Raw genomic sequence first — 22,098 nt, 5'->3', positions numbered from 1 at the left:
TAACCATAAGTGTTCCACACATGAACGCTCTTCATAAGACTCTCTCATGGGCCAGGTCCAGTTGAGTCACAGGAAGTCTCTTTTCTATCTACATTGAATGCACATGCTCTAATTAAAGTTTCTTATCCTTTCCTTCTTTTCTAGATCTTCCAACCTACACTCTCTGAGTCAGATGACGGAAATATTCTGTATCTGCTCTGCTCAATACAGTAACCACTACCCACAGGTTGCTACCAAGCACCTAAAATGTGGCTAGTGCAACGGAGGAACTGATTTACATTTTATTTAATTTTAATTTAAATTGCTAATGTAGATAGTGGTTACCTAATAGAAAAGCACAGCTTCACTCTACTTTCAAACTTTATATTAATGGTATTACCCTCAATCTGCAATTACTTCACAGAAGAAACTTTAAACCGTTTGTATGCTTCATGAGGGTTAATTTAGTTAAAACTACAAAAAAAAAAATCCACAAATCCACTTCACTAAATTCTTGATTGAAAGTGTTCTTCTGAATAATATTGTAAAAACTATTTATAGTGTCAGATGGATACTAGACTTATCGGGAGGATCACTTCATAAGTTATATAAATGTCTAACCACTATATTATATACCTGAAACTAATATAAAATAATATCCAATGTCAACTATAATTAAAAAAATAGTCACGGGATATAAAGTACAGCATAGAGAAACGGTCAATAACATTGTAATAACTATGTACAGTGTGAGATAGACTTATTGGGGTTATCACTTTGCGAGGGATATAAATGTCTAATTACTATGTTGTTTTATACATCTAAAACTAATAAAAAAAAAATGTATTCCTTTGAACCCAGACTCCCTCCTGCTCCATACAGACAGGTGACCTCTACATCTGCATCTAACCAGGGCACCACCTTCAAACTGAATGTTAAGTATCAGTAATCTATAATTTCCTTCCTAATTTTTCAACATACATAAATACACATAGAAACCTCAGTTCTCCTTCACCATGCATATGTCTATCCCATTTGAGTAACAACTGGTCTAGACAGTACATAGAATTTTCAGAAGAAGCACAAAGCTCTAAAATAAAACTTGACTTCCAACAATAATATTGAATTCTATATTCTTGAAAACACCTGGTAGAAATTCATCTCAAATTAGCATGTAAATAAATTATAAATTTCAACAGGGTTTACTGGGAACTGAAGAAAATCACTTTAGACTGTATATATATATAAAAAAAATCAATGTGCAAAAGTTGCCAAGATCCTGAAAAAGAAGAATAGTGCCCTACTAGATATTAATATACACTACAAATTTACTATAATCAAAATAGCATGGTATTAGCACAAAAATCAAGAAATAGATTAAAGGGACGATAAAGAATCAGGAACGGATTAGGGTATATACAGAAATGCAACCTGTGATAAAGGTGGCATTTCATTCAGTGGCAAAGTTAGGTTAATGTAATAAAATGCTGTTGTCAAAGGAAGAAATCCAGAAGAAAATAAAATTAGACCCCCTTCCCTACACCCAAACTCTAACCCAACGGTTCTCAATTGGGGGCAGTTTTGTCTGTCAGGGGACATTTGATAATGTGTAGAGACATTTTTGATTATCACAACTGCAGAAGTGGGGAGGGGGAGTGTTTGCTTGAAATCTAGTGGGTGGTGGCCAGGAATGCTGCAAAATATCCTGCAATGCACAGGACAGTCCTCCAACAAAGACTTATCTGGCCCAAAATGTCAATAGTTGAGAAACTACGTAGGTTGAGAAATCCTATCCTAACCCTTATAGTTAAAAATTAAAGAGGAGTAGTGTTAGAAGGAGATAGATTCCGATGTGAATCTTGGCTCCTCTACTCATCAAAAGTGTGACTCTGGACAAGTCACCACTGAGGTTCATTTTTTTCATCATGGCTTTCAGGAATAAAGATCATGTACAAAGAAGGTGTGACAACTAAGTTCGCAAACTTGTTGCAACGATGTTGCTAACCTTTTTTGATATCAGAGGGATTAGTCATGATGAATTTGTACCAGCTGGACAAACAGTTAACCAAGTTTACTATTTGGAAGTACTGAAAGGGCTGCGTAAAAAAGTTAGACAACCTGAACTTTTCGCCAACAATTCATGGCTCTTGCATCATGACAATGCACCAGCTCACACAGCACTGTCTGAGAGGGCATTTTTAGCCAGTAAACAAATAACTGTATTGGAACACCCTCCGTACTGATCTAATCTGGCCCCCAATGACTTCTTTCTTTACCCAAAGATAAAGGAAATATTAAAAGGAAGACATTTTGATGACATTCAGGACATCAAGGGTAATACGACGACAGCTCTGATGGCCATTCCAGAAAAAGAGTTCCAAAATTGCTTTGAAGGGTGGACTACGCGCTGGCGTCAGTGCATAGCTTCCCAAAGAGAGTACCTCGAAGGTGACTGTAGTGATATTCAGCACTTTTTCTAGGATGAGTTTGCAAACTTAATTGTCTGACCTCATATGTCATGAAGCAGAGAGCAAGTACTCTGGCCAACCAGAGCAATACATAAACGGTAGCTATTCTGACGTCTAGCATAAATGATAAATCCTGTTAGGAAGTGTCTGCAAACATATAAATAAATGTTCTTCACAAGAAAAGTGGGCTTTTTGTTGTTGTTGTTGTTATTGTTCCTAGTAAGATCTAGGTGGCTTGACAGAACAATTTTGGAGACTTAAACTACAGAAGCCTAACAATGAAAATTTCACTAAGTTCGGTATGTTACAAATCTCCGGAGAGCAGGGACTGTGCTCATCTCATTATCTCTAACAAAGCCTACTACCTTAGAAGACACAAGATACCTAATAAATACATTTTGATTTTGTTTTTAGGGAGCAGAGGGGAAATGATACACCACTGGCTTAAGAACCATTATTTGCATAGAATCGGTTAGTGCAGAAACTGATAAGACCCAGCCAGTCTGCTGAATGAAGCCAAAATAATAATTGAGCTCCAAATAATTTGCAGTGGCAGCCCTATGTCCTAAAACCAGTTTGGGGATAACCAGTCCTCTGATCCCACAGCCTACCATGGGGACTGGGGATGCTGCAAAGCCCAAAGGATTCTGGGAATTCTCTGGGGACCCTTCAGTAAGCTTCAGGGACTGTGAGCTGAAAGATGTGTATTTCTGAGCCAGGAGCCTCAAGATGGAACTTATGCCCCACCAACCACACATTCCCACTCACCCACCCTACACTTCCGTACTGAGAAGTCTTTAGGAACTGCTTCAGCCCAGTTTTCCTAGGTAGGATATGAAATGGGAGGAGGTAGGTGATAAGGGAAGATAATGGTACCTTTTGGCTACAAAATAGAGTGAGTCTATAGCCTCTGCTGAACGCATAATAATGTTTTCAACAAATATTAACAACAAAAAGAACCATTATGAGGACACAGGGAAAATAAATTACAACACTGAACACATATAGGAATGAAGCGAGAGTGCTCTCAGACCCTCAGAAAACAGGTGTATGAATATGAGTTACTAATTTGGTTTTTAAAGTCTTTGTTTAAAAAAAATTTGGAGTTCCAACTCGAGGTTGATGAATAAGAGGCAAATGAAATGATGTACTCTACTAAATCATATTTATAGCATTTACTCTTTGTAAAATGGTTCTATCTTTCAACCATTTAAAGAATTATAGGAAACAGCTAGATTATAGACGTAATCATTATATCAAAATCTCAAGACATTGAAATCACTAATAAAGTACTTATATGGATCCTAAAATTATTTCTCACCTGCTGTTGCATTCATAGTTAAAAATGTAAAATTCAATTAGTACTTGTCTCTTTTCTAGGACCCATCACTGGTAATGCCCATTATATAGTTCTCAGCTTAAAAAGCACACACAATCAAAGTTACTCTGATTGACAAAGAAAAGGTGAAAAGGACTTTGCCAGGAATAAAGTAAGACAATCCGAGTTCCTAAATTTAATACGGGATAGGCATACAAATACAAAAATCTAACCTGCAATGCCACAGAAATAAATCTTCCTAGAGAGTCCATTTTTATTTAAAGATTGTGTATACATGTGGAAGGAGGGAGCTTTTATTTATTTTATTTTAAAACAGGTACAGACTTTTCATGATACTGTAGTATTTGCATAAGTTTTAAGATCAAAAGGAGATTTCAAAGAAATGTAATGCTTGTGCTTCTGTGTTTTGGGTACCTGCTCACTGTTCTCTGCCACTCCAAACTACTTCTGGGGAAAGACTGGAAATCACTAGTTTGTTAATTCTCTCTCTGAGGAGACAAAATAAATAAAAAAATAAAACGTGGGGAAAGACACAGGCAACCAAGGACATAGCTATAAAAGAAGGGCGGGGGAGAATGAACTCTCATTGGAACAATTCACATTTCTCTTGATCTCTCCACTGGGATAAAAGCCGACCCTTGGAGAGAGAGAATATGAATAACTAGGTAAGCCATTTAGGGGTGTGGATTGCAACAAGCTCTCTTTCCCCAAGAGAATGTGGCTTTAAGCACGGCATATTAGGTTGGAAAGTGCAAACACAATAATTAACAGTGAATCCTGAAACTTCAACAAGCCAGAAAAGAGTGTCACTCCCTGTGAGATGGGAAAATAGGAAGAATACATTCAGGTAGTCTTCTGTGATGCTGGACAGCTCCGTGGGGGGTAAGGTGGCAGCCAGGGAGAGCTAATCAAGTTCTCCAAACACCTTGGGAAGCTTGCGAAAACTGATGAAGCAGGATGCCACACCAGGAACGAGGGGCAGCTGCGAGAAAAAGTGGGGGTCCTTCCTCTATCTGAATCCAAAATAATGACCTCTGTACTAAACAACACCTTTGCATTCCCTCCTCTAAGAAAAGAACTTTGCATCCACCTTCCCAGATTTCTGCTCCCTGGGAATAAACCAGCTGTTCCAGCTTCTCCACCACAGTAACACATGTCAATCAGTGCTAAGCGCAGCAGTACTATTCTTTCCCATGTGTGATTCCAACAATCAGCAGGCTCCAGGGCTGAACCCCAGCCTTGTGTGTGAGCGTTTTCTAGGGCACACCCCGGTAGGCGCTACCACCCGCTGTGTATTTCGTTTAATTATGAAACCTCTTTCTAGAAGCCCTATAATTCTCCCAAGAGTCAAAGTAATTGGTAGAAATTAGACATAAAGGGACCCAAGGCCACTTAAAGAGGACACTTTCGACTATAATTTTTAAAAGAATTTTCTTTTTAGTTCCAATATAATTTTGTACTTCCCAATTTTGCCCTTTTCAAATGCCAAAGAAAATGTTCATGTTATCTTGTGGACTGTAAAATAGGCAAAGTAATGCATTTGTACTCCACTTAAGGTCCACAAAGATTTCCTTTCCTTTGAAGGCCATCCTATGGATGTTTTTTTAAAAAAAGAAGAAAAACTGTGAAAAATAACATACCTTGTGGCAAATCACTGTTATTTGAGCAATGAAAGAATCGTGTGTGTGTGTGTGTGTGTGTGTGTGATGTGTTTGCGTGTGCATGCATTTCACTACTTGGGTCCATGCTGTGTGGCTACATTATCAAGATGCACTTCTAGCTCTGGTAAATATGTAAACCAAAGACACATCCACCTTGCCATGAATTTATGGTCCTTTAATGAATGATGGCAGCGAAATGTCAGGGCATGGTTTTACTCCCCTTCAATTCGGGAAGATTCTATTGAGCAACACCTACCTGAGTAGTATCTGGCACTCTGAGTAAGTAATGGGAATCCAGAGATGAAAGAAGAGTTAGGGTGGGGGAGGTGAGATGGGCAGACAGCTAAGAAACAATAACAAGAGCATCTGAGAAGTCTGCTGAGTGCTGTGTATGAAAGGAAGCACAGGCAGCGCAAAGGGTGGAGGATTAGTGCCATCGAAGCAAGCATCGGAAATCCTCAAGGTTGCAAAATGGCAGCCAGCGGAACGAGTCAGGGCTACACAATGCTATTCCGGGAAAGTGAGGCTCCGGTTAAAAAAGAGAAGTTTGCACATTAAAAAAAAAAAAAATCCAGATTTTTGGCTTTTCTTATAAAAAGTACAAGATCTGGCAACACTTGGCAAGGGGGCCGAGTTCAGCTTGGCTCTCCAACACCCAAGCATCCCCCCTCAAGAAGCCTGGCCCCTGTAGGCACCTGAGTCTGCAAGTCCTGTCTTAGAATAAAGGCAGAGTCATCAGGATTTCAGATTTCCGGCCCCAAGAGGGGAAGCAAGGGGTAAAGCTGAGCACTCTGTAAGATGTGCTTTTCTGGAAATACAACAGCAAAAAGCCAAAAGAATTGTCTCTGTCTGCATCGCTTGACACGGGGTGGCCAGAGCTGACCCATTAACAATCAATCTGTACTTGGGAACCCAGCTTGCTGATGCAGTCTGAGAGGGAAAACTTCGCAGACTCCAAGTGTATGGTCAATTTGGAACAGAGCAGCTCGCTTGGCACAGCTCTACTCGCGGCAAGCCACTGCCTCTCTCCTGAGAATCACTGGAAGTATCCGGTATAGAAAACAAGGACCACCACAGCCTGGGCTCAGTCAGCAACACCGATGTGGCCGGTCCCCACGGGCTCACCATGGCCTCACACAGCCTCCTGCAGCCTCGCCCAGCTTGGACTTCTCTTACGACTCCTGACGGCCCGGTGGACACCTCCCAGTGGGCATCCTGCCACAAACACGATACAACCAAACTGATGCCGTCCACGCTCCTCTTGTGATGGATGCGCCCTGGATTCTTCCTGGGAGCACTTCCGTAATGATCCTCTCAGGGTCAACCTACTTTAGTTACTGATCAGCTCCCACGATAACTATCGCCATGTTTTCTCAACTTCCATTTTCTTCCCCTCTTAGGCTTCCCCTCTTAAGCTTTTGAAAACTCAGCACCTCTAATGGTTGATCCTCTAAAACAAAACAAAACAACACAAGTATTGCACTGGTTCCCCACTGACTTCAGGATGGAGTTCTAACTCCTTAGCCCGGACATCAGAAGCCTCCTGATCCAAGCACCCACGCTTCTCATGCCTCTTCTCCCTGATTCCCTTTGGACCTCACACTCCAGTTGCCCCACATCATCCATGGTCTGCTTTTCCCAGCCCCCGGCTCCCCTGGGCCAGCCCCCTGCCTGGAAGACCCTTTTCACCAATTGTGCTCCCATTCCAGACCCAGAGCAAACGGGACCTTGGAGCCCTTTCTTTAGAGAATCTCCATTAACAAATTTCCAGGTGAGAGGTGAAAACCAAGACCATCGGTTTGGCTGGGCATTCACATAATTTGCATATATACTTTACATCCCCCTCATAGATAAGTTTCTTGAGAGTTGGGAGCTCTTTAGAGTTGTCTTTGAATAGTGAAGCTATATCACATATGTCTATCTTAGAAAAATCTAACTGAAAGCGAGGAACGTTTACCACTTAAAACGGTGCCAGTTATTCCACTCAGCAGGCAGATGTGCCCCAGAATGGATGTGAGATAGGAGGCGTGCAGATCCTGTTTCCTCAATCTCAGTTCGCGTACACACACCTCTCTAGGTGCAAGCATCTCAGCACTGTAGGTGTGATTCTAATGAACACGCACTATAAACCCTAACCAATTTCCCCATGGGGCTCACTGTTGGAAACACCGATCCGATGTAGTCCTGAAGGAAAACATGCATCGGTCAGATAGAGAGATGCTACAATATTACATTTCACGGGCAATTAAAGATATTTTCAAGGGCAGTTTTGATTATATGCATTTTCCACCTCCCACCAGGGCTTCTGAATCCTGCCCGCTGCATTAGCTGCAGTTCGTCTGTCTGCCCCACCACCTGACTCTAGGCCAAAAGGCACCTGATGAATGTCAACCGAGTTTTCAGATGTCTTGGTCCCCTGTACCATACAAGGCATTATTCCAGGAGACCTGGACCCAAATGGCTTCAACCCATTAGTGATGACAAACCCATCACTGACACTCTGAACTAGCTCCTGTGTGAACAATGACAATTCAACAGCTGAAGAATGGAACAGCACAATGCACTTTTGTACTTATATCTACAACCATAGAATGACCCAGAATTAAACCCACACTCACGAAACATCAGAAGTGACATTTTAATAACTGACTTCTCTTAGCCATCAAGTTTTGAGGTCTTTGGCAACTTGCTTTTAGGAAAACTGCCTGAAAAAAAAGAATGAAGGACAACTTAACTGTATTTAGAACTCAGAGTGAATGTAAGTAACGATATTGTCTGTGAAAAATCACTGAAGTGTTCCAAAGAAAGAGTAGAGAGAAGGAAGTACAAACTCCCTTTCTCGTTATTCTCTGAATATCTCATTCGGCTATTCATGCTTGACTCTGTTTTCAAAGTAACTGACTTTAAACTCAACACACTTAGGATTATGAACAATTTATAGTTAGATGTGTGATTTGGCCTGCCATCTTAAAATGAAATGGCAGTTATCAGAATTTTTAAAAGAAAAGATCAGGTAATTTTTCATGGATTTAAATGAAATTTATCAAAATGATGGAGGGCTCAGAGGAATGTTACAGCACCGAGCGTGGTGAATGACACATCAACATCCCAGCTATACTGTCAGTGATGCTCTCATATTGCCTACACTCCACTAGAAAACATTTCATTGTAAGACAAAGTCCTTCCACCCTCCTATGTTTGCCCAAAAGAAAAGCTCCTTCCTCCAGAAACATTTCCTTAGTTTGCTTTATAGCAGGAGGTGACTTCTCTTTTTCCAAACTCCCATGGCCTGAGGTGCACATCTTATTTTCTCAGTTAAACTTAGGTACCTGGAAGGCAGGCTCCACCTCCAGGTGAACCTTGCAGCTGTACCTTCTACCTTCCCACAAGTACAGATCCTACATGTACCTTACAAAGCATAGAAGCTCAGTAAGTGTTTGCAAACGAATGATTGAGTGAATGAATAAGCATAAGCTTGTCTGGTTCTGTTCCTTTTCCTGGTCTTGCTGCAGACCTTAAAGGCTAGTTAGTATTTGCTAAAAACATTATGTTCACCTTTCAAACACATGAAAGTTGATACCCAAGTTTCAAGTAGTCATCTCATGGCGATTTTTGCTAATAAACGTGATCTGGACCGATAGTAATCTAGAAAGTTTATCTACAACTCTTTTAATGTGATCTACTCAGAAAATATTAACTAGGCATTTACTTCCTCTTGGAAAGTGAAATCATTTCATTTAACATCATCTATGGCTGTCAGAACTTTGGCAGACTTTGTGAAAAATATCATCTACACTGTTTGTATTAAAAATTAATCACATAAGATTTCTTTGTTTTGTTTCTACTACTTAAACTCCCCACTGATACAGAAAAGCTTCTGTGGTTTGTTTGTTTGTTTGTTTGTGTGTTTGCTTTTAATAATATGGGGTCTTTTCCTCATGATGCAAAAATACATGATTATTGCATCTGCTAGGAGGGAAGATGACTGTACTTTAAAATTATATTGTATAATGACCGCTTTCCCACTACCATTACTCTTCCCACCCAATACCAATGGGGAATGGAAGTGGCGTAAATTCTCTTGGGTCATTTCTGCCATGAGAATGGCAAATTACCATTCTCCTTACCATACTTGGCAAATTACCATTTGTGATTTGTTTTTAAAAAAACAAAACCAAACAAGGTGGGGACAGTTTCAAAGACCCAGTACAATGTTATCCGAGAAATTTCTTTTTCCGTATCTGCTTATCAAAGAGTTAGAATGTTCATTAATGTCATCCAGGCAGGTAGTTCAGGCACTCTGGACTAGAGTGAACTCAAACCCAAGGAGAATGCCATCTACTCTTTCTTGAAAACCCTTCTGCACACCAGTGTCTCATTCTTCTTAATAGCTTGACCCATTTTCCTCTTCTAGAAAGTAAACTCATTAGCTCACGGCCTGTCCTCAATGGAAGTAAAGAACCCTTACTGAACACCCTAGCTTCACCACTGGTTCTAAGTTCCATAGCAGGAAAAAAACAAAAAAAAATCTTCTCATTTAAAGTCAAGTTCATTTATAATGTGCTGATTCCATGGCAAGTCCTGTGCTCACGTCACCTCCCATAGTGGAATGACACTAAGGGGTACTTCTGTGGTCTGATCAAAGTGGACTTCTCCCCTCTAAATATCAAGGCCAATGGAAAGATCTAAGGAACAGAAATACGGGAGCCACGTGAATGCCTACGTAAGTAGAAAGGTACATGGTAAGTCAGTTTTATTTTGTTTCCTTGCTGAAATTCCAAAGACTGTGGAGTAGTAAAATCGAGGAGTCATGAAATTACTACCTTATCTAAAAATCGAAGATATCCTCCCCCACTTCTTTTTTTCATAAAGGGATTGCCCACAAGAATCATTGGTACAAAAGCACAGTCGGCGCCTCACATCAGGGCTCAGATGCAGGGAGGGAGTTAGCCTGCCTGGAAGCAAGTCAGAGCTCTGCATGCTGCCATCCGGATGACCTTGACAAATAATTCAACGTCTGGACTGCAGCTCCCTCACCTTTAAAATGGGAATAAAAATGGTATCTATTTCATAGGCTGATGATGAGAATGAAATGAGACTCATAAAGCCAGGCACACAGTGACACTCACAAAATGTGATCTACAGCCATCGTGCATGTCTTATATTGTCAGTGGAGCCTAAAACCACTATGGCTCCCAGAACAATTTCCTCTTGTGATTGACCCAGGTGTTGATCGACAGACATAAAGAAACCAATAGGCCAAGAAAAAGGGCAGATGTTTAAAAAAAGTCTCACTCTAGAAATACCGTGGTCATTCTGGACATTAGCAAAGGTGCACGCCTCCTTTCATTTCAAATTCTAATGCATGTTGACTTGGCCTAAGAGCCCCGGAGCTTGATCAGCCATGAAGAAATGAAGAACTCTGCTTGCCGAGAAAGAGGAGTCCATCTTAGCTATGCAGCCTTCTGCCTCCCCTGGCTGTCCCTTCTGAGCTTACTAGCCCAATGTCTGTCCACCCAGCACAGCAACTCTTAAAAAGAGAGAAAAAGAAGCAGTCACTTTGCACTTTCTCTCTTTTTAAAATATGGCCCATGTTGTCATTCCTGTCATGAGAATTGGCCAAAAGACATCTGATTTCCTCTGCCAGACTTTATTTCAATTTTTATTTTTACAAAAGCAGCAAAACATACTGTGTTCTCTAGCCCAATTTCATTGTTTTAAAAAAAAATTTAAAATTAAATTTATTGCTCCTTTTGAGAAACCAAACCAACCTCCATCTCTCGTTTCCTAATTAGTCCCAAAAAAAATATAAGAGTAAGCATTCAATTGGGCAAACCATACTGAAAAACATCCTCAAAACCTTCCAAATCAAAATCTTCAAAACTTTTAAAATCAAAATCATGACCAAATCAATTATAGCACTGATTCAAGTGCGTTTTGTTTTTCCTCCAGAATGATTGGCAGAATTTATGGTGGACTAAAATGGTCAAGTATTTCTAGAGTTTGGGGATAGATATTAAGTTTGTATGTAGCCTTTAAAAAAGTTAGTGTGTTTCCTAGGCATTATAGTATTATACCTGAACTAGCTGCATCATTCTGGGAGTACACCTTTCAGAGCAGACATTTTCTAGCTGAGTTCAATCAAGTAAGTCCAAAATAAATGTAAAAATCCAAAAATTTAGTGTTTTCCATTGCCTGTCCGCGTGCAGACGCTCTGTCGACACACATTAGCCACCTCGTGATGCTAACCACCCACCCTGAGAGGCCTTACCTTTCCGTTTTCTTGATTAGGATGGCCCTGAACATGTGCTCAAGGGGTGTCTTCTGCTCGTGGGTTGGTTGCACGAAAGGGTGCAGGGCCACCAGCAAGAAGCCTTGCTGGTATAGTTCTAGGAGCTGGTTAGGCAGGTCTCGCAGGGAAGACAGCCTCACTGCTGGAGATCGTGGGAGCTCCGCTGGGAACAGAGAGAGGACAGGCTCATTGGAGACCATCAAAACCACCTGCCCTACCCCAGCCAAGTCCCTCTCTTGATTTGCAAAGAAAAAAAAAATGGACAAAGTATATGAACAGGCAATTGCCTAAAAAAAAACATAAAAAGCCCATCAATATTTGAAAAGACACCCAAATTAACTCAACATCGAAACAAATATTTTCCACCTACTGAATTATTTTAAATTTTGGATTTAAAAAAATTTTAAGAAGGATACACAAGATTCAAAATTCAAAAGGTACAAGCATATATACAGTGAAAAGTCTACATCTCAGACCTATGCCCTGCCTCTCAGTCTTTTCCCCTAGAGGCAACAGATACTATCCATTTTTTATACACATGGTAACAATCGCCAATCAATACTATCCATTTTTTATACACATGGTAACAATTGCCGAATTCATACACAAGTAAGTAAGATTACGTATCTCCCTCCCTTTTTACACAAACAGTAGCATAACATTAATGCACCTGGCTTTTAATCAATTTTTATCAATTCTCAGTACACTATTCTGAGAGACCATCCAATAGTGGTACACAGAGCTCTTCATTTTTTTTCCAGATGCACAGTGTTCCATGGTATGATGTACCACAGACTGCCAAACTTTTGCTTTTATAAGTCATGCTGCAATGAAAAGTATCGCTTTTATATGGTTTCACATTTATGCACATACCATACAACTAGAAAAATAAATTCCTAAGTGTGGAATTGCTGGGCTAAAGATAAATGTATTGTAATATTTTCAGATATTGCCAGATTTCCCCCACAAAATAGTACAGATTTACCTCCCATCAGTGATGTACAATCACTGGCTGATCTCATAGTAAGAAAATGACCCCTGAGAGGTGGCAATTTCTATTTCTCCTATATTAATTTATAGTTTTTAATTGAACATTTCACGTGCAAATGCTATCTGTGTTACCTTTTCTGTTAACTGTTCATAATATATTGGATTATTGGTCCTTTTTCCTATTGGTTCATAGGAATTCTTTATATATTAGGAAATCTAGTTCTTATTTGGGATATTAGTTGCAAATATCCTTCCCCAATTTGTTGCCTTTTTACTTTGCATAAGGTGGGTTTTTGCCATGAAGAATTCTTTTTAATGAAGTTGAATTTATCAATCCTGTCTTCAATAGCTTCTGAGTTTTATGTCATAGCAGATCTGGAATTATACAACAATTCTCCTGTGATTTCTTGTAGGATATACTTCATTTTTTGCATGTACATCTTTGTCCCATTTGGAATTTATGCAATATGAATAACATGAATTAAACATTGCTCCCCTCCAAGGTTTATCCACCTTTATCATATATTATATTCCTGAATATATTTATGTTTATGACTGTAATCCATTAATCTATTTTAACAATTTTAGTTTCATACTACGTTTTAATATCTGGTCAGACTATTTCCTGACTCTTCCTATATTCCTGTTTATTTTCCGAATATTCCCGTCTCTTCTTATTTGTTTTCTCAACCAGTCTTTAAAATCAGCTCATCAAATACCCCCTCCAAAAAAATATCTTGTTGATATTTTTATTGGCTCATATTCAAACTATAACTCAACTAAAGGAGAATAAATATTTTCATCAGGCTGCAAGTTCCCATCCCAGGACATGGCATAATTTTCGTTTATTCAAGACTTCTTTGGGGTCCCTCAGGCGCATATTAAAGTTTTTTTCACATAGATATTGCATACTTATCAAGTTTATTCCTAGTTATTTTATACTTTATTGCTAGTGGAATAACAGGTGTTTTTTTTCTTTTTACTTGCATGATATCCATCGTGAGCAAGAATATTGGGGAAACAGGCATGCTCATGTCAGTTGATGGGGTGAACCTTTCTAGAGGGCAATGTGGTGTTGGCCTGATTCAGACCTAAAAGTGCACACACCCTTTGTCCGAAACCAGCTCCTGGGTATTACACCTATGACTAGACTCATAAAGAGATTCACTATAGGGCTGTTTGTATAGCAAAAACCTAGAACCAAAAAGTTCTTCACTGGAGGTCTGTGAACACTGGGAAACCCCAATGATGAGTCCTAAGAACCATTTAAGAAGATTAAGGTAAATCTGTTATGTGCCGATGGAAACATATCCAAGATATATGACTAAGTTAAGAGGCAAGGTTTGTAACAGAGTTTATCATATGATACTCTTGTATAAAAAAGTTAGGATAGATAGACATGAATAAAAAAATTTCTGGAAAAAACCCCACAAAAACTAGAATTAGAGAGAGGGACTGGAGTAGAGAGGGGAACATGGAAAGGTGGGTATTATTTTGTACTTTCAGTACTACCATCAATAGGGATCATTTGGGTGGAGGGTTTATGGGACATTTTAATTTACTTCTTTATATGTAAAAACAATATTTAAAAGTTTTTTTAAATATATTTAAAAATAATGTGTTATTTTAAAACACAAACTTAAAACCAAAATCCAGAGGTACTTAAGAATACCACTTAACATCAGATAGTGCAGCTCTCATTTCCATATATCATGCAAGAAATTTACAGGAAAAAAAAATCTATAGCAATGATTCACTCTAAAGCAAGCGTCTGGCATCCTGGAGGGACCACCATCAATAACAGTGACAAAGATGAAACTGGCCAGGAAAGCAGAAAAGTCTGCACTCTTTCCCTTGGAGGATACACTCTGGATTTGCTGCTCAATAAAACCTAAAGGTAAGTCTGGTAAAGAATGTTGAGCCCCTCCACATTCCCATGCACAGAAACCCATCAGGTAAAAGGGGTCCCTGCTCTGGACCCCGTTTTAGAGTAAGTGTCCTCCAAGTGTGCTCCTGGATCCAGCAGCAGCGGCCACATGCAGGAATTCTTGGGCCCCACCCCAGACCTACTGAATCAGAATCTGAGTGATCTATGTCTGAGCAAGCCCTCCAAGAGATTCTGTGGCTGAGAACTACTCTCCAGAGGGTTCTGCTTTGGCCCTCCTCCAACCACTCTCCTCTTCACCAGCAAGGAACCTGGGGATCTAAGCGCATGTGCCCACCTGTGACCCATGCCCTGATTCACACCGCCACAGCCCTGGAATTCCCGCCCTGACAGTCCCAGGCCCACGTTGAGAGCCTGTGCAGGCTTCTTCCCGGGTAGTATCCAGGGTGGCAGTGTTCCCTATGTGCACTTGCCCAGGCACAAGGGGACAGAGATAAGGGTGAGGCAAGTGAGGCGACACCTGACACAGGTGCAAAATTTAAGGGGCACCAATAACTCAGTAACCAAGATGAATAAACATTTAATGCAATATGTTAAAAAGTAAAAATGAATGCAAAGTCCATAACGAACAAAATATCAAAATTTTAATAAAGACGGGATCAGTATTATTGATTTTTTTCCCTTTTTGTCTCAAGCTCCAATATGACTCAGCATGGCACTGTTACTGAGCATGTCTTTTTAAAAAATGTTGCCTCACTCGCCTCACCCTAGTGCGGACCCAGGCCCAACATCTCTTCTTGCAGCCTCGTCCTGGGCCCAGCAAATCACAGGAGAGGGTCTGTATGTAGGTTGTGCCCAGGGAACAAGGGGCAGGTTTCCTCTGCTGTCAAGAGATTACAAAACAGCTGAACCAAAAGGGTATATACAACTGCGTGTGGCATAGATGCTGCTTGTTTTATTTGAAACACTGAATGGCCTTTGGGTAGGAGTGTAGGCCTTTCTGGAGAGAAATTTCAAGATATCAATCAAACCTAAAACTACTATGCAGCACAAAGATCCCCTCTTCTTTGCCAAAACTGTATGTAAAGAGCACCTGTGAGTCATCAAATGTGAGCCCTCATACCGAGTCTCTACAGGTCACTATTTTGTAAATGTTTCAAGTATTTCAAACTCTTTTTGCTGTAAGCTTTACTTTGATTTTTGATAACTTACATGTTTCCTCTTATGTGTCACAGTATAATAAAAAAATAAAAAATAAAAAGTAGTCGATGTGTGGAGATAACTTGGGATTCTAGTATCAGCTACATTCCTCAATAGCATGAGTCCTGGGCATATGACCATTCAGTTTCCTCGTACAAAATGGAGATAACAACACCAGCCTGCCTTCCATGGCTGTGATAACCAAACAGGGCTGAAAACTGTCATACCCAGTGGTGCTGGCAGTCGTGGATGGGGAGCTGGCCAGTGGACCTGGCCATCTGCAGACGGTGACGACAATATTGTGCTGGGGCTGTGAAATCCTCCCACAGTCCCACCCACGCCTAAAATCGGTGCACTACACATATTAGTCAATCAACCACTTTATACTTAAATGCTTCCTGAATAAAACATAATACCTTTAAAATTTTTATCTTCAAATCTAAAGATGCATCTCCTGTCAAAACGCAGCAATTTTTATGGTTTTAATTTTTGGTACCCATGCTGTCAAAGTAAGTTTAGCTTCACGGTTAAAAAACACAAACAAAACTCAACAATTTAATTGCAATAAAAACAAAACAACAACCAACAACAAAACAACAACACAGGCACCTATTGTAAATATGATTAATGGGCTTAATTTCATGTTTCTATTTGAATGTTAACCTTAAACAAACAAATACACAAAGAAAAAACCTAGTTCTTAAGTGCCCAATCCACCAATATTATTGCAACAAATGAAGGGATGATTTATCTGTTTGGATGGACATATCAATTGTAGCCTTTTGGTCTATTTCTCACCCCACCCATCAGAATAACCTCTCTGCTATTTTGTGTTTTTGTAATAGTTGCCTGATTCCATTTACAAATTACGTAACCTTGGGCAAGTCATATAATTCCCACCCCATCTCTTGGGTCCCTCGTTTATAAAATCTTAATAGCCTTTCCTGGATAGGCTATTCTGAAAGGAGCTTCCAACTTTAAAATGCAGTGATTTTGTTATTTCAATTTGGACACTAAAGTACCAGTTTCTAAGTAAAAAGTTTTCAATGTGACCTAAAAGAGTTACCCCCAAACCAGAGCCAAAATGGGAATAAGGAACGGCCCATATGTGAATGGGTGGAGAGATGGAAAGAGAGACAGGAAAATTATCTGTTGCCAGTATGGCAGGATCAAAATCACTGCTGTCCGAGGGTCCCAGCCTTCTGCCTGTCCCTGGAATGAGAAGGGATTCTGCTTGCTCTGACTGTCCCCCAGAAGTGCAGGGAACTTTCCAGGGGAGTTCTAGGCTGCAGATGCCTCCGGGGTGGGGACAGAGGAGTGTTGCTAGGTTCCTGTTTTCCTAGCAGAGAGATGCAAGGAAAACAGGGTGAGTTATTTGAAGTTATTATACTTTGGCTTCCTGGACTGAACCATATAAGCCATGTCATCATAAGTGAAAATTTCTAAATAGAATTCTTCATATTCTGAAGACGAGAGCCACCGATGAGGTTGTCTTGGCCAGCATTGCTCTCTGATGTGAGAAATGCCTCCGTTACGGCCCAACGTCCATCTGAAGATCACACTTTCTCCCCACTTTCCAATCTGTCATGTTCCACAGCCTATCTGTAGCGATCAGTCTGCAAGTCCAGGTCCAGGCTGGACGCCCGCTGCTCCCACTCAGGGAGCTGCGTCTTCATCCCATATGAGGACTTCATTCTATTGCTGTGCAAAGCCCAGTTCTCCAGCTGGTTTCTCCCTCCAGCCTGGGCAGGGGCTCATCTCATTCCATGACCTGGTAGAGAGTCTGGTACAGATCTCAAGGAAAGGAATCCGGGCCCTCGGGGCCAAATGGATAAAATAAGTGAGACAAAGCGAGGGGAAGAACAATGAACACCGAAGTGCCACCTCACCAAGGGGGGTGGCATCTTGTCCTTCCATCCTGGCTATTGCCAATGGGCACGTAGGCTTAGTGGTGCCAGAACTTCTAATTCTCACCTTCAAGAAGTCAGAAATCTGGATCCTCATAGAAACTCTCCTAATCTTTAAATCTGGCAAGTAATTTCAATTTTATTTTCAATTTCATCTTGGTCCAAAGCCAAGACCGGGTAGGTTGCAGAGTCTAGATGGGGTATTTGATAAATGTGGAGGGATGCATATCCCACACCCTTCCTAGCCCTGCTCTTAGCACAGTCGAGAGACTGTGTGAGCATCACTCATGTATTGAAGAGCTTACAATTCATTCATTCCCACATCACCACAATTTACATCAGTTTTCAAGGATTCATCTGTAGGTATTTGGTCCTGGCCTCTATTTCCTAATTCCCTTCTTTTCTATACTGGTGTTGAGATGAACAAAGAACTTAGAACCACATAATTATATTTTGAATCCCCTGGAAATCTTGGCGTTGTTTGTTTGTTTGTTTTTGTTTGTTTGTTTTTCCTCACTCAATTCACAAGCTTTTAAAAAAATCAAAATACATAAGTCCTACTGGAAAGGTATTTTGGGTGGCATGAGAGTCCAAAGATCTTTTGAAATAAGTGTTTTGTTTTTCTTTCAGAAAATAACTTCATATAAATAGGCCATTATTCCTGGTGGAAAAAGGAAAATAAAGAAAGGAATGAAAACAGGAAAAAAACATAATCCACAAAACCACACATTTCTTAACACTCCTGGGATAAAGTAGATTTTGTTTTTGCTATGACAATGTTTTGTTTAGCAAAAACATTCTGCAGCCCCATTTATTCCCTGGAAACAAAGCCGTTCAGACATCTGCAGAAGAGCCAAAGCTATGTCTTTGATACTTCAAACTTTATTATTGGGAAAGTACCAGCTTCCAACACAAGGAAGAAACCGCTGCAGAGAGCAACAGCACACATGTCACCCAGCTCGCTACAGCAGGCAACTGTATGCTGAACCGCAACGGTTTCCATTATTGTGTCTAGCAATCATTTGTGACTTTAGCCTAATTATTCAAAGTCCGACTCTGCTTTTCTAATTTCATCCGCTAATGGACCTGTCAATGCCAAGAAGCACAACACAAGAGAGAGACAGCATCTCCCGTGAGTAATTTCCCTCACAGGTGAAGCTGCTAATGACACAGTCCAACCAAAAAGTTGTGTGTTTGTTTTTTAAAGCTTCTCGAAGGCTGCTATCCCTATGACATCAATCTGCCTGTGCTTTGCTGTAGATCCAATTTAGCAAAACACTAAAATCAATCATTTTTCAATGTAGGGTTCTTCGTTGTATAGATAAGGAATAGGAATTCAGTTTTTTAAAGAACATTGACAGTCCTTTTCATCTGTGTCATTTCTAAGTCTGTGGAATAAAACTTTCATTTTAGTGCTTTTCAAATTTTTTATTCAATAAATTCATGTCTCTGAAACTTAAAAAAAAAAAAAGGAAACATGTATCTAGGCTCAGAAGTCCACTCCTTTAAAACACTATTTATTCTCTTTTATTTTTTTAATTGGAGTGAAATTCACATAACACAAAATCCATCATTTTAAACTGAGCTATTCAATAACATTTAGTACAGTCATAATGTTGCACAACCATCACCTCTATCTAGTTCGAAAACATTTTCAGCAGCCCAGAAGGAAACCCCATACCCACACTCATTCAGCAGTTATTCTCCATTTCCTCTCCCTCAAGCCCCTGGCAACCATCAAACTATTTTCATAAAACATAATTCTTAACACTTGAACTAAATCATGGCTAAACTAATGGGGGATATCTCAGTAAAACTAAAAGCACTTCTTTGAGCTTACATAAACCTAGGATTCTAAAGGTCAATCAGAGAGTAACTGAAAAAGCAACAGATGCCTCATCAACTGTGTTCTTGAGATGCAGACCACCAAACCACAAGTGACTGTTAAGCATCATGTTAGACTGTATGACAAAGGTGAGTGTGTGTGTGTGTATCTGGGTGTGTGTCTGGGTGTGTGTGTCTGTGTATCTGCATGTGTGTGTGTGTGTGTGTGTGTGTGTGTGAGGGGGGAATCACATTGTTATTGGTTTGCTTGTCATTTCAAAGGGTGACACATAGTCACTGAATGACACACACACAGTACTGTATTGTCAAACATTCACTGTCTGGGTATTTGTAAGCAGAGTGCCTGAATCATTCCCGTTGAGTATATCCACTGATCAAAACCAAAGATGGCACTGCTCCTCATCTCATCAGTCCATTTTGTCCGAGAAGACATGGGCTAAGACTCACCAAGAAATCTTTGTAAGAAATACCAGACACAGTGCTGCTTAGATTTCACAATAGTTTTCACTCAAATATTAAAAGCAACCAGCTAGAAACTGAACCCAGAGTGTTAATAAAATATTTCCTCCACTTAAAAGTACTTTTTTAGAGGAGACACAAAAAATCACCAAGTATTCAGAATTTCTAACCTAACTCATCTACACCAAATCCAAGAAGAGCTGAGCATGAGACAGAAGGGAAGCTAGTTATCAGTATTTTATGCCATTTTCCCAATTGAGCATCGTAGCATGATAGCTGACACTCCCGGTAGTTCTCTTTTGATTTTGAGAGTAGTACAATAAACTGATTGCATCAAAGACCAGCCACTAATGAATATGTACAAACAATATGGAAATGAAACTATTTAGAATGTAAATGGGACCCTATACGGATTTCTACGATAAAGGCTCAAGACTTTGCACAACAGTAATCAGCACTGAAAATATTCAGCACTTGAAATGTGGATAGTCCGAATGGGATGAGCCGTAAGTGTAAAATACACACTAGATTTCAAAGACTTAGTATGAAAACAAAAGGGTGTAAAAATATCTAAAGAAGGTGTTTTTTAATATATTGATAACATATTTAAATGACAATATTTTGGACACATTAGGATTAAATAAAATGTATTATTAAAACTAATTTCACCTGTGTCTTTTTACCTGTTTTAAATGTGGCTACTAGAAAATGTGGACTTAAGCACGTGGCTTGCAGTATATACCCATAGGACAGTATTAATCTATACCATTACCTACCAACTATTTGTTTCATAGCATCTATCAAAACCTTTAATTATACAAATTTTTCATTTACTTTTCCCCTCTTATCTTTCCCAATAAATAAGTTCCACCATAATAGAGCCCATGCGGGGTTTTTTCACCAACAAGCTGGCCAACTCACAGTGCCTAGAGAAGGCTTATCACAATCACTGTTAAAGGAAGAAATTCTCTACCGATAAGGCCACGGTCCACGGCACCAGCTCTTTTCCCATCAAAGAAAGCTCAAAGCAAACTATAACCTGCAGCTACTCTCGGGGATAGTTAACTTCAAGGTCTCCACACATTCTGGGCCCCAAAGTAGGTTAGCCACAAGACCAAGAGGAAAGAATTATAATTGGTCCTATAAAATCATTAACCAGTGTAAACCTCAGAACTTGGAAATCTTTCTTTTTTAATGGTAGTAAACCAAACATAACATAAAATTTACCATTTTAACCATTATTAAGTGTACAATTCAATGACACTAAGTACATTTACATTGTTGTGTATCCATCGCTACCATCCATCTCCAAGAAACCTTTTAACCAACAGTGTCAGTTGCATTTCTCACTCAACCTTTCACCTCAGCTACCCAAGGAGAAAGGACACCTCACCTCCATTTCACCATCTTTCCTTTCTCTGTCCCTCTAGGATGAACAGGAAATAGAAGAGTAGCAAGAAGAAAGAGAAGCTGCTAAGAGTCACTATAACTCACAAATGTGAAAATCTGCCGCTGGAAAATAATCAAAGGTTGATAATGACAACTAAAGCAAAGAAAGAATATAGAAATTTCACTTTGCAGAGATGGCCAATGACAGGACCAACACCATGGTTGTAAACAAGAAGTGACTGGGAATCTTACCCGAAAACAGCATAAAATGGGGGAAAAAAAAGGTATTTCCCAAAAAGTAGAGTGCCCCAAGGGCATAAGCACACTTCAGTTTGGCGTTTACACAGGGCAAAGAGAATATTATTATTTCTTTTTATCCTTAGTTATTATTACAAGGGTCTCAACTCCATAACAGAGTTTCACATTGGTATAACAATAAAGTTTTCACTTAGAATTTTTTTTTAAATTTCAGAATAATATAAAATAATGCACTATGGAAACTGTTGGAAAGCATAAAAATTCACCATACGCCAAGACTAGTTTCAAGAGCTTATGACAATAAATTCCACTCTCTTGGGACTTAGAACAACTTCAACTCACAAAGGAAACCCAGTCATTGTTTCAAAGGCACAACCCTAGAGACACCAGCAAGTACTTATTAGTAGATTCTCTTTTTTCCTTGCT

The 22,098-nt window shown here is 39.7% G+C and overlaps 1 protein-coding gene across 1 annotated transcript in view; it reads right to left on the bottom strand.

Moving 5' to 3' along the window:
• Window positions 1-22,098, bottom strand: part of RFTN1 (raftlin, lipid raft linker 1) — a 186,843-nt gene that overhangs the window by 101,821 nt on the left and 62,924 nt on the right. Inside the window, exon 3 of the mRNA XM_033133101.1 lies at window positions 11,719-11,902. Coding sequence (XP_032988992.1) covers window positions 11,719-11,902 — 184 coding nt within the window. The remainder of the gene's footprint in view (window positions 1-11,718; window positions 11,903-22,098) is intronic.

This window comes from Rhinolophus ferrumequinum, chromosome 17 (assembly GCF_004115265.2).
Source record: "Rhinolophus ferrumequinum isolate MPI-CBG mRhiFer1 chromosome 17, mRhiFer1_v1.p, whole genome shotgun sequence".
Taxonomy (NCBI): domain Eukaryota; kingdom Metazoa; phylum Chordata; class Mammalia; order Chiroptera; family Rhinolophidae; genus Rhinolophus; species Rhinolophus ferrumequinum.
This window is presented reverse-complemented; position numbering and strand designations above follow the sequence as displayed.